The sequence below is a fragment of the Dunckerocampus dactyliophorus genome, chromosome 12 (assembly GCF_027744805.1).
Source record: "Dunckerocampus dactyliophorus isolate RoL2022-P2 chromosome 12, RoL_Ddac_1.1, whole genome shotgun sequence".
NCBI classification, from domain to species: domain Eukaryota; kingdom Metazoa; phylum Chordata; class Actinopteri; order Syngnathiformes; family Syngnathidae; genus Dunckerocampus; species Dunckerocampus dactyliophorus.
This window is the reverse complement of record NC_072830.1, coordinates 10,268,784-10,282,331: the sequence shown is the minus strand read 5'-3', so window position 1 is coordinate 10,282,331 and position 13,548 is coordinate 10,268,784. Positions and strand designations below refer to the sequence as shown.

Sequence of the window (13,548 nt, the reverse complement as noted above, 5' to 3'; positions counted from 1 at the left end):
ATTACGGTATTGACCAGTGCACACCAGGAAATAAACGGTGTCATTTCTTACAGGCATTGGCTGGACAGCTATGTAGTGGGGCTTGTTTAACCTTTGCCTTGTGGGCAAGCAGGAAGAAGAGACGATGCTGAGAGATGTGTGTGTGTTCTGAGCAGCTGTCTGGTGGCCGCGTTCAATAAATAAAGTTGGCAGAAGCAACAGGAGAAGTTTCCTTCTTTGCTGGAGCTGAATAACACTGACAAGTTAACAGACTAGTAGCGAACGGAAAAGAAGACGGCTTTTTTTGTGTCGAATACAGAAGATGAGGACTTTGATGGATTTGTGGATGAGGATTGATCAAAAATAACGTGAGTACATTCTAAAATACTTCAATTAAGTACAACCGAACTCAGTTTTGCTCCCGCTGCCGCATGCATGCTAGCGTTCCATTCCCATTCCATTCCATTTTCCTCCGGGTCGCCGGGGCAGCAGTCTCAGTAGGGAAGCCCAGACTTCCCGGTCCCCGACCACCTCCCCCAGCTCCACCGGGAGGACACCAAGGCGTTCCCAGGCCAGCTGTGAGACATAATCCCTCCAGAGTGTCCTAGGTCTTCCCCGGGGCCTTCTCCCGGCTGGGCATGCCCGAAACACCTCACCAGGGAGGCGTCCGGGAGGCATCCGGGCTAGATGCCCGAGCCACCTCAGCTGGCTCCTCTCGATGTGAAGGAGCAGCGGCTCTACTCTGAGCTCCTCCCGGATAACCAAGCTCCTCACCCTGTCTCTTAGGGTGAGTCCCGCTACCCTACGAAGAAAACTCATTTCAGCCGCTTGTGTCCAAGATCTCGTTCTTTCGGTCATGATCCAAAGCTCATGACCATAGGTGAGGGTGGGAACATAGATCGAAAGGTAAATTGAGAGCTTTGCCTTCCGGCTCAGCTCTCTCTTCACCACGACGGTCCGGTACAGCGACCGCATTACTGCAGATGCTGCGCCGATCCGCCTATCGACCTCACGCTCATGCCCTCACTCGTGAACAAGACCCCGAGATACTTGAACTCCTCCACCTGGGGCAGGACCTCATTCCCAACCCGGAGGGAGCAATCCACCCTTTTCCGACTGAGAACCATGGCCTCGGATTTGGAGGTGCTGAGTCTCATCCCAGAAGCTTCACACTCAGATGCAAACCGTCCCAGTAAACGCTGAAGGTCACAGCCCGATGAGGCCATCAGGACCACATTGTCTGCAAATAGCAGAGATGAGATCCTAGTGCCCCCGAACTGGACTCCCTCGACACCTTGGCTGCGCCTAGAAATTCTGTCCATGAAAATTATAAACAGAATCGGTGACAAAGGGCAGCCTTGGCGGAGGCCAACATTCACCGGAAACAGGCTTGACTTACTGCTGGTAATGCGAACCAGGCTCCTGCTCCGGTTGTACAAGGACTGAATGGCACGTAGTAGCGCGCCACCAATCCCATACTCCCGGAGAACCCCTCACAGGACACCACGAGGGACACGGTCGAATGCCTTTTCCAGGTCCACAAAGCACATGCAGACCGGTTGGGCAAACTCCCAAGTACCCTCCAGTACCCTTGCAAGGGTGTAGAGCTGGTCCAGTGTTCCGCGACCAGGACGAAAACCATATTGCACCTCCTGTAGCCGAGGTTCGATTAACGGTCGTATCCTTCTCTCCAGCACCCTGGAATAGACTTTCCCAGGGAGGCTGAGGAGTGTGATCCCCCTATAGTTGGAACACACCCTCCGGTCACCCTTCTTGAAAAGGGGGACCACCACCCCAGTCTGCCAATCCAGAGGTACTGTTCCCGACTTCTACGCAATGTTGAAGAGACGTGTCAGCCAAGACAGTCCCGCAACATCCAGAGCCTTGAGGAATTCAGGGCGAAACTCGTCCCCCTTCGGAGCTTTGCCACTGGGGAGCATTTTGACTACCCCAGATACCTCGTCCTCCCCCGGGATGCAGGAGAAGCTCTGCCGGAGGTGAGAGCTGAAGACTCGACGAACAGGAGACTCTGCCAAACGTTCCCAGCACACCCTCACTACACGTTTGGGTCTCCCGGGTCTGTCCGGCATCCTCCCCCGCCATCTAATCCAATTCATCACTAGGTAGTGATCAGTTGACAGCTCAGCCCCTCTCTTTACCCGTCTGTCCAAAACATGCGGACGCAGGTCTGATGATACGACTACAAAGGTATCGCGTGGCGGTCGAGGGCGGGCACCTAGGCATGCTAGCGTATGTTTTTTTTTTATTGTAGCGTCACTGGGAGCACGTCCTGTTCCCAGCCTAATTTGCGGTAATGTTTTGGTGCAAATGCTCTTAAAGTTACATGTTTGACCAGGAAATAGCAAGCTCAAAAGAAGACGGCTTTTTTATGTGGAACAACTGACAGTTTGTGTGGATCTTGTGAATGATTGTGACTGAGCTAGGACTCAGTAATTGAAGTCTACACACGACGGCTTCATTAATTGAAAAACGAAACTTTTTTGTGCATGAAGCTTCTACTTGAGTTGGTAATTTGGCCGCTATATGCAGTCAGATATTGACCAAGGGAGACAAAATGGGTGGCCGCTGGCCGCGTTGGACAGGTGACTGCTATACACAGAGTCTATAACATGTAAATTTGCTGCAGGGGATTTTTCAGTGGCTGCTATAGGCAGGTGGTCGTTCTATAAAGGTATCCGCTAAGACAGGTTTGACTGTATTTGGTTTCATTTAGCTTGAAAATGCTTAATTTAGGCAAAAAATACCTAATATTTGATTAAATATGCATATTTTTTTACTCATAGGCCGTATTCGACCAAGAAGCTTAATTAATTAATGTTTGAAAAAACATGATAGAGTGGAGCCGCAAAATTCCAACCGCAGTGTGGAGAGGGACAAATGTATTCATTAAAAAGATGTTTTGTATGAGCAAATGCTCTGTGTTTTGTATTTGCATGCTAAGGAGTTATTCTCCCTTAGCATGTTTTGCAAACTTTGCTCTTGAGAGTTAATGTAAGACTTGGAGGTACTTCATCCAAAATGCAAGCACCTCTACACACATTAAATAAAAGTAAGCCATACATATTACATTTTAGGTTGTCAGAAAAAGATGGAGGATGTCAAGACTGGACCAACAAGGGTTAAGAAGACCACATAGCGATGCACCCAAGTGAACTCTGCGGGAGACGCGTGCTGGACTACTTTGCTCACGTGACGGCGCCATGGGGGCGAGCAAACAAGCTGCTGTACTTTCATTTTTACTACACTTGGAGCAGGACTGAAAGCTGGGCTGGCAGAGCAACAAAGCCACACTCTCCATCTTTGCAAGTCAGCCTCAGAGGACGCTGGACGCCCTGCAGCCACACTCTCATCAATCCTCCATGTCCACTCGGGTGTGGAGCATGTAAAGGGATTATAGTAATCTGATTAGAAAAAATGGTGAATACCATAAATGAGATACTGTCAGGTTGCCACAATAGGATTATTAAAGCTTTTAAAAAAGTGCTGGTGTCCAGGATTGTGCAGAAGCATGACAGAATGACAGAAAGCAGAAAAGTATTTACAGTATATACAGAGAGATAAATAGATCCTAATACAGTGGATCCCATCAACGTCAAAACAAACTATTAATACTTAAACATAGTAAATCATGCAAATTCACAAAGAAATACAAGTGTTGCTCATAACGGAATGGTAAAATACATACACATCGTGTAACAGCAGCAATAATGCATTACATGACAACACTGATACTGAAAGCACCCCCCCCAGCATTAATACCCTGCATGACAACACTGACAATGATACTGAACGCATCCCAGCATCAATACCATGCATGACAACACCGATACTGAAAGCACCCCCAGCATCAATACCATGTATGACAACACTGATACTGAAAGCACCCCCAGCATCAATACCAAGCATTACAACACTGATACTGAAAGCACCCCCCGCATCAACACCCTGCATGACAACACTGATACTGAAAGCGCCCCCCCCCAGCATCATAGCTTGACAACACTGACACTGAAAGCACCCATACAATGCATGACAACACTGATACCTGAAGCACCCCCCAGCATTAATACCACGCATGACAACACTGATACTGAAAGCACCCCCAGCATCAATACCATGCATGACAACTCCTCCGGTTGACACAGCACCCGAGACAAATCGACACGAGCGCTCTTCCGCTGTCAAACTGTTAATTGCACGTGGACGTAGGTGTTGGCTTACCTTGGCGGCACCGATCTGCTCCTTACGAAACTTTTCCAAGGGAGTGATCAAGACGTCATCTGCATTCTGGATCTGGAAACAGACAAAGATGTCAAGCTGACTGCTTGGTTTCAAATTTCTAACTGTTTGAATGAAACGCTTTAACGTGGTCGTCATTCCTTTGCATTGATGTGCAAACGTTCCACAGCGTGTCTGACACAGGAATTAATAGCTGTGACAATTATCAGAGTCAAACATGCACTGACTTGTCATTAATAGTTCTCATGTATAGAGCAAAGACCTGATAAGATACAGTATGAAGCCACGCTGCTAGCAAATGGAGCCTTTTCATTCGTGATGTGTCGAGGCTAACACAATGCAGCAAAGCAGTGAGCTTCACGCAGCAGCCTGAGGTGCATTTACGTTTTTCAGGCATGCCTCCACATTGTGGTGACCTCCACATCCGTCCAGCCTCTACCTCCTCATTCCACACAGAAGTAGATCATGTGGAGATTTTTTTGGCCCAATTACAGGCCACATTCAAACCGTGTGGGCAGGGAAGGCACCATTAGGAAGCCATGCAAATATTCCCCTGGATGGGCTTCCACCCTCAGTGATCCAATGACACCAGAGCAAGGTTATGTCACAACTGACGGCAGTTATATTGATTGAGGATGTTCTTCTGAGCACTTCCAGTATAAAGAAACATATCACTATGTGACATATCAGTGCAGTAGCCAATATGGACTTTTTCTTGTGCGTCATTTACCACTGCATCCAGAAAATCTGGACATGGACATTCCAAGAGGAGGTTCGGCCCATTGATTGCCCCATTCCATGTTCTAACCACCATGAATACAAAGTGCAGTGACACACACTGTAAGTAAGGTCTTTGTATAAATGTCCTTGCCAGACCTTTTCTAGCATCACCCACATACACCTGCTAGCTAACCCCAGGACGTCTTCAGACAAGTCATTCATTAACATGCAAAACAGCAATGGGCCCTAGATGGACCTCTGGGGTAACACTCCTGGACTGTGCCCCAAATATTGTGCTCTTCCCATGAGGTGCAAGTCAAACCACTGCAGAAAAAAGCAATTTGGACTTGCAACACATGGCAGTGAACGCTACAAGACATTTTTGGGGAAATCTGCTCCCACAAGATGTCCACCGTCCAATAAAAATGGTCGAAAATCAAATGGTTGTTAGAAGTGAAAGTATTGAGTTCATTTCCATCTACAGCAGGAGGGTCCAAGCTCTTTCCAGCGAGGGCAACATAGTGAAAAATAAAAGGATGCAACTTTGCCAATTATTTTACAACAAGTTATATATATTCAAGAAAAGAACCGCATCTCATCTTTGTGTTAACAGTGAAAAAGCCTATCATTAATATCAACTTCACTCTTTGCTCTTTTTTCCACATTTTTACTGTTTTTTTTTAATTTTTCACATCTTTCAACTTTCTTTTTAAACAAAATATGCTAATTTTCCTCTCATAATATTATGACTTTATTCACATAATATTTTGACTTAATTCTCATAATAATATATCTTTTGCCCCAACAATTACAAATATACAGTGGTGTGAAAAAGTGTTTGCCCCCTTCCTGATTTCTTATTTTTTTGCATGTTTGTCACACTTAAATGTTTCAAATCATCAAACAAATTTAAATATTAGTCAATGACAACACAACTGAACACAAAATGCACTTTTTAAATTAAACTTCTTATGATTAAGGGAGAAAGAAAAAATCCAAACTACATGGCCCTGTGTGAAAACGTGATTGCCCCCTAAACCTAATAACTGGTTGGGCCACCCTTTTTTTCTTGTTAGAAAATGACTTTTTTCCTCTTACTATTTTCACTTTGTCATAAAGTTATTATTTTTTATTTGTGCTGTTGTTGTTTTTAAATTTTCCAACAATTTCAACTTTCTTCTAGTAAAATTCCATTTGTAATTGTGACTTTTTTGCCATCTTTTCACTTTCTTCTGGTAGCATCATAACTTTTTCCGTAACCTAATTTTTGTCATTATTTATGTTTCTCATAAAAAAACATTGTATTTTTTCTTTAATATTTCATGTCTGTGCTACAAAAATGACATTATTTCTCATAATATTACATAATATTAGAGTAATATTAGGCATAATATATAATATTATAATAATTATAATTATAATATTAGAGAGTATTTTCATGAAATTGTGATTTCTTTGTGAGAAAATGACTTTTTTATCTCATTGTTTCGACTTTATTATAATGAATATATATGTATATATATATATTTTATTTCTGCTTTTGTGCTGTCTGCTAAGTTTTCCAACTATTTCAACTTTCTTCTTGTAAATTTTGTTTTTGTAATTATAACTTTTTTGCCCTATTTTGTCTTCATTCCCATAAAATTATAAATTTTTCTGCACCCAAATTTACCGAAAACTTTATGCTCTGTTTTGTCAGTTTTTTATAATATTACGACTTTAAATTAATAACATCTTTCTTTTTTGTCTTCTTGTACAATTACTGCTGATTTTTCCATTTTTGCTGCTGCTGTTATTTTCTTGATAAATTATGTTTTTAGATTGTGTCGCGGGCCAATACAAAAACAGCTGCGGCCTGCAGACGGCCCCTGGTCTGGAGTTTGGACACCTCTGATCTATGAAGATGAGTCAAGGTACGTTTGCCAGGACCGTAAACTACAGGTATGTTCATGAGGTTAAAAAGGGCAGCTCAGAGGGGTAAGACATCGTAGCCCAAAAGGCAGAGTGTAGTTATTTAAGTGTATAAGAATCATTACACAAAGCGTGATTAGCCGCGACATACAGTCTCTTCACGTCACTGCGCTCCAATTACAAAGTATAGATGATATTTTTGACACGCAATCTTCATTTGCTTTTGCTGATGAACATTTGAACCAACATAATCCAAGCTACATTTTAATGAGAGTGCTGCAGTCGAAAAAAGGAAGGCTTGCAAATTGGCTGATTGTCTTTTACTCTCCAACAGCATCTTGCTGGAAATATTCTGCCTCTCATTAGCCTAGCATGCAATGTATGCACTCCATTCCAGATAAGGTCAGCACTTTCATCACTTCTTTTTTTCTGCTGGATGACACTTCAATTTCTGTGTCATTCGTGTGCATGTACACACAAAAAAAAACATTCAATTGCAAGATGGGTCCATCAGCGGCGGGCTTTAAATCAAGGAATCATGGCAACCAGGAGAGCACTTCTGGGTGGTAATGACATGCAGGTACAAGTGACACTCTATCTGAAGCGTGGAGGACGTTTGGCGGTCATCAAATCTCGCTGCCGTAATCCCCGAGTCATCGTGTTATCTATGTGCACAGAGAGTAATCTCCCCCGTGCGGTAATGTCATTTCCTCCGCTTTATCTCCCACGCTCCACGTCTAATTGAGCCTGCAATGTAGCCACACTTTCAAATGTACATTTCTAACACTGCTTCACTTGTTCCATTCCACTTCAGCAGACAGGACAATTAAATATGTGGCACCACCAGCCTTTCACATTAACTCATTGACTGCCAGCCACGTTCAGAGCAGAGAGTTCCATCCTGCAAGAGTTTTTGGGCATTTTTGCTGAACTTTCAAGACCCATAGAATATTGAGTTTTAGGACTACATAAACATTGAAACTATCTAAAGAAACTTTAGACCCTCTTTCATCAGAAAAAAATAGTTTGTTTCAAGACTTTTTGAGTCTTTAGATATTTTTGGTAAGGTAGTTTCAGCAAAAACACCTGATTTTGACCAAAAAACATTGAAAACAAGCTTTTTCTGCAGAGAAGCAAATTCAAGCAGAGTGATGGTGGGGTCTGCTGGATGTGGGGATGAATCCCTGCTGCTGACCGATCCAGACGGCAGTCACTCGTCAGAAGAGTCACCCAACTCTTAACTGCTTCCGGTGTCACGCCACATGGCTCAGTAATGCTAACCACTAGCTTGCTGCTCTGGCTGCCATTGTCAAGTGCATTTGTGTCTACGTCACCGATATCACCCATGTCGCCTCTATCTTGCGCCATCGCGTCACTACTGAAGGCAGATCCACCACCAGACAAGCTCTGTGACAGTGTTAGCTCCCTGTATTTTTTTTTGTCTCCGCTCGATTTCTGCATGAATTTCACCATTTTCCTCTCTCAACCCACAATCCGTCTCCTTCATAGACAATCTGTCGCTACCAGTTGGGGGAAAAGAGAACCGTTGCCCCCTGCTGGGCCAGAAATACATTGCCTACAAGTCAGAAATTCACACACAAGATGAATAAGACTTTGATCTGTAGCTCGCGCAAAAAAAAGCAAAAGACATCAACAGACGTCTTTTGGCAGTCAACGTTACTTTTTGAACAGACGTCTTTGGCAGTGAAAGAGTTAAGCTCTAATATGGAAAAAGCAATGACAACATGTTCCTGCTTTTCTACTGCACTTGCAACCTGAATAAGAACATCATTAGATGAATACTTGGATTGAAACCTCTTCAACCACCTTGCATATACAGTATAATAAAAACAACATCCCATGATGCAACTCTTCTATTCCTGAAGCAATGCACACAAAGGGGTGAAAATGTGAAAATGCACCCCTACTGTGTTACAACTTTTATGACAAATACACCACATGGTGGCGCTGTTATTAATAAATCCAATAAGATGGATTGACTTGAAATGTCTCACACAACTCAATGCCCTCTTCTAAACACTGGCTGTGACTTTTTTTTGGTGTTTAGACAAATCACCATGACATTTATCCACACCTTAAGGGGACTGACGAGCACAGGTGTGTCAAATTTCAGCAAGGCTGATTGAAAAACATGGCAGCCATCAAGCAAAACATCTTCCTCCCTTGCTGTATCGCGTTTTTTTGAAATAACAAGAAATGAAAAAATGATGGCTGTTTCATGGTTGACTATGGTCTATTATTAGTCCAAAAAAATATTGATAGACAAGTTATGTGTAGTATTGTGGTCACTAGGCATCAGTAGAAAAAAAAGGTGATATCCTCATTGAAAAGTTACAGCACACAAGCATTCCCATTTAATCTAGTTTCCTCCACAGTAAACCCATTGAGGTATTTCCACCAGAACGGGAGACAAACTTATTTAAGACTGAGCCGATAAGTGGCAGGCATTGTGCCGGATGCCCCGAGCAGCCGCCTTACCATAGGATTAAAAATCCACCCGTGTGACGCTTGAAAGGAGGCAACGGCGCCGAGCAATTTCATTACTGAGCAGGGCCCGGGAATCCCAATATGCTCTTCTTCACTTGCTCTGCTCTTAGCAACAAGGCACAGCAAAAACAGTGTCACTCTCCAGACCACCACGGGCAAATGAAGGAGTGGAGAAAGGTGGAAGTATCAAATGCAAGCTTCAAGTGCAGTGCTGAGAGCTTTGGAATCCATAATGTGAGACATGAACACATATGTCTTTCTCTTTTCTGTGCGTTCTACGGATATAAAAACAGCTAAGAGGCAGCTAAGAATGCATGTATGGGACGCGCCTATTCTACCAAGAAAGCATTCTGGAAAAACCTCCAAAAAGCACCAACAAGGCTCCATTTACATAATGTGACCTGCATATCGACCCAGCTGCAGAGACATTGTTATTATTATTAACATTGCCTAAGAACTACGCTACTGGTGTAGTGACACCTCGCCAAATCTAGTGACAAGCTTCACCACACACTCGCCCTCAGGCATGCAATTCTTTTTGCTGTCTATTAAGTTGATCCATAGCAAATCAACGACAAATCTACTCGGGTCATCAGTGGCGCGCATTAGCGCCAGAAATCTCGCAACCACATTGCAATCCCAGTTATTTTCTTCAGCATCTCAACGGTTTGCCTAAACATGAAGTGGATGAGCTGAATAATAAAAACGTTCGAAAATCATTATGCAATAACACTGGCTTGGAGGCAAAAAGCTGTCTCACATGTAGGCCTGTCATAATAATCAATAAATCAATTAAATGCATGATAAATAAAGACAAACTTAATAATTTTGCCGGCCTCGATATATTGACATATACGTGTGCATGCGTGTTTGAGTTCCTCCTGTCTCTCGACTAAACAGGTCATTGTGACAAAAAGGAACGTTTGTGTGGGGAAGTATTTCCCCGCTCAATCGTGACGGAATGTCATTACCAACACTAACCCCCCTCCCGAATCAAACATGTTGACACGGCGGCCTGAAACCCCTGCACAAGTTGGCGGGAAAACTCCTCTTACAGAGCGTGAATGGAAGCTAGCTGGGCCAGCTTACAAAGCATGCTAGTGCGGTTGTGTGTGTGTGTGACTACGAGTGTGTTTACACTGTTTTGCCTTTTACCGCTTGTTAATGTAAGCACAATAAGAGTAGCACATCCTGTCTAATTGTGCAAACAAAATAAGGGTGTCATGAAAAATAGCTTACATTACAATTACAATTTTCATTGGTGACTGCCTCCTCCCTTTTATGTTTGTTTAATTTATTTTATTTTAAAGCTCTTGACATTCCAATTACAATGGAATACAAAACTACATGGCCTGCTAGCCGAACTAGCTCATGATTGTCAACTCGCTTCTGGCTTCCTGCTCCTGCGCCACCATCAACGTTGTCTTGACTCAATGTTAAAGCAATGGGACTCAAAGGCAGTACACCAAGTCCCCTACTAACGAACATCCGATGTACGAACATTCGGAGATACGAACACAAGCCGGCTGGGCTATATTTTCATGTGTTTTGCCTTATATGTCCATATTTATATATTTATACTGCTACATGCTTGACCAGCAGAGGGCACTGTAACACTGCTAATGGGACCAACAGATACAGGAAGGCCAGGAAGAGAGAGGAAGGCAAGAGTTTTATGATACAACCCGGACAGAGCGTGGGATTAAAGTTTATGAAGAGTTAATAGGCCTGCTTAATTCTACACCACCCACAGAACACTACCTTTTTTTTTTTTCATTAATTATCCTCATTTAATATTACTCTGCATCCAAACTCATATTTACATACATACGCATATACTGTATATGTATACACGTACATGTAGTAGCTATATAATGGGAAATATTCATTTTTTTTTTGACTTAAGAACAATTTGACTTAAGAACGGTCGTCTGGAACCAATTGTGTTATTTAGTTGGGGACTTGGTGTATTTCCAGGTATGACATTTGCTCTAACTTAACTGTAAGTGAATGATGTATCAAATTAAAGTTCAAGTCATGTTTTATCAGACATAATTAATCACAGACTTGATTTAATTCAACCTGTTAATTCATTCATTGTTAATTATACCTGAAGTTTTGGTATCACTTTATTCAAATAAAATGTGAATGCATTTGCCATTAATTGTTGTTTACCTGTTTGTATATATCCATGATTAATTTATACTTGATTCCCTGACAAAAAACAACAGGGATCTAGGAAACTTCTCCTGCATTGTCCGATATCCTGGTATTTATTTCACAGTCATACTGGTTGAATTTACTGACGTTTACTGAGGTTACTGAAATCGATTTAAAGTTACTGAATCGCTTCAGATCATATCGTTCTAAATGGACCAATATCGTTCTTGAATCGTATCAGCAACCACGAATCGTGAAACAAATCAAATGGTTATTAAAACAAATCGTTACATCCCTAATATAAACCCATAAAACCTTGGAGGTTTTTGGAGCTGTTTTAATAGCAGGCTTTCTAGGTGGAATAGGTGTGTCCCATTTCGTGCATGAATCAGCTGCCTCTTTTTATCTGTTTTTATATCTTTTATAAAGCACAGAAAAGAGAAAGACGTGTTCATGATGGGCAACATTTTTTTTTTTAAGTGCAGTTTTCCTTTAAGGGAACTATGCTGCATTAAACTTTCTGACATTTAATGACACAATTCTATCGAATGTAATTGCATTGTTTTATTCATGACGTACGTGGCTGGGGGGGTGCTATGGATTTCTTTCTGGTCTGTTGCCTTGTGCAAGCAGGTGCTGAGCTAATGAAGAGTTGAGAACCCAAGAGGTGACAAAAACAAGTTCCTATGTTGAACAGACAAGTGTCAGATATTAAGCAAACTATAGATTTTGAGTAAAGCAGAACCATCAGAGTTCCAGCTTTGATTTAAAGGTGTAAAAAAAATTAAGATCCTGCATCATGAGATGGGAAATATGAATTTATTGATGAAATGATGCCAGTGAAAGCAGTCTACATGTTGCAGGTGGTAACACGCTGTAAGTCTATCTAACCTTAGCTGCTGATTGGGCCTGGGAGACATAAGATTTTGTTCATTTATTAATCGGACGCTAAGATTTTGACATGTGTTGCATGTTAACGCGCTGCCAGCTAGGCTTCTGCGAGAGAACTTGCCTCCATGCTTTGGTGCTCCTTCGTCTTTTGCCACATTCCTGCTAATGATGGCCGGCAGCACCCAATAACAACGTAGGTGACGCTCGCACCTATAATCACAACGACAGACACGGAACCCTAAAGAACTTAACCTCATTCATTAAAGTGGTTGTAAGCACGCTGGCCCACCAAATGAATGAGTTTAATGCATAATAAACATTCTGCTCCCGTCGTTATCAGAGAATCAAATCTCCCCTTTTATGCTGAGGGTGTGAAATGACCTTTATTAAAAGAGCGACGTGCAGATTGGTTTGAGTGGGGAGGCATTGGTGTGCATTGATGTGGGGTGGGGGGGGGGCTAACAATCTCATTGCACAGCTAAATATCTATCTGGCGCTCAAGGGGCACCCACAGCGACACTGAAAAGAGCCCAAACTTTTCTATCAACAACTGTCTAGGTCACAACTAGATGTACCATTTTTTTTAGCAGTGCAATTTGTGGCGTTTTTTGTTTTTGCTCACCCAACGTACAACCTGTAAGTCGAACGTGACATATTTGAGGCTGCTGGGACGTACGGCTGTTGCTTCATTCATACATTGCACGTAAGTTTTAAGACCAACGTCTGTCAATAAAAGTAATGACCTTGCATTCCATACGGGCTTTGTATGAAGGCTGCAAGTATTACGCAAGCTGTACACTGTGCGTACCGACCACGTAAGATCTGTACCGGAAACGTGATTGGTACTGAGAGCTACGTCACTTCCTCCACTCACAATTTTTACCACAAAGGTTCTGCGACGTCACGTGTCGTGATGTGTATATATATATATATATATATATATATATATATATATATATTTTATTTATTTATTTATTTTTTTTCAATTTATAAACATACGATCAATAACCATATGTAATATGTGCAATATATTTGGGGTTCTTTTCCTTAATGTTGCTTTTTAAGCATCTAGATGGTCTTTATTCACCAACCGTGACCTCACGCAGCACATGCACAGAT

At 42.4% G+C, this 13,548-nt stretch overlaps 1 protein-coding gene across 5 annotated transcripts in view; it reads right to left on the bottom strand.

Moving 5' to 3' along the window:
• Positions 1 to 13,548, bottom strand: part of LOC129191583 (rho GTPase-activating protein 42) — a 103,984-nt gene that overhangs the window by 29,343 nt on the left and 61,093 nt on the right. For all 5 annotated transcript variants that reach the window (XM_054795047.1, XM_054795048.1, XM_054795049.1 and 2 more), the window contains one exon: positions 4,222 to 4,293. In XM_054795047.1, the coding sequence (XP_054651022.1) occupies positions 4,222 to 4,293 (72 nt within the window). The remainder of the gene's footprint in view (positions 1 to 4,221; positions 4,294 to 13,548) is intronic.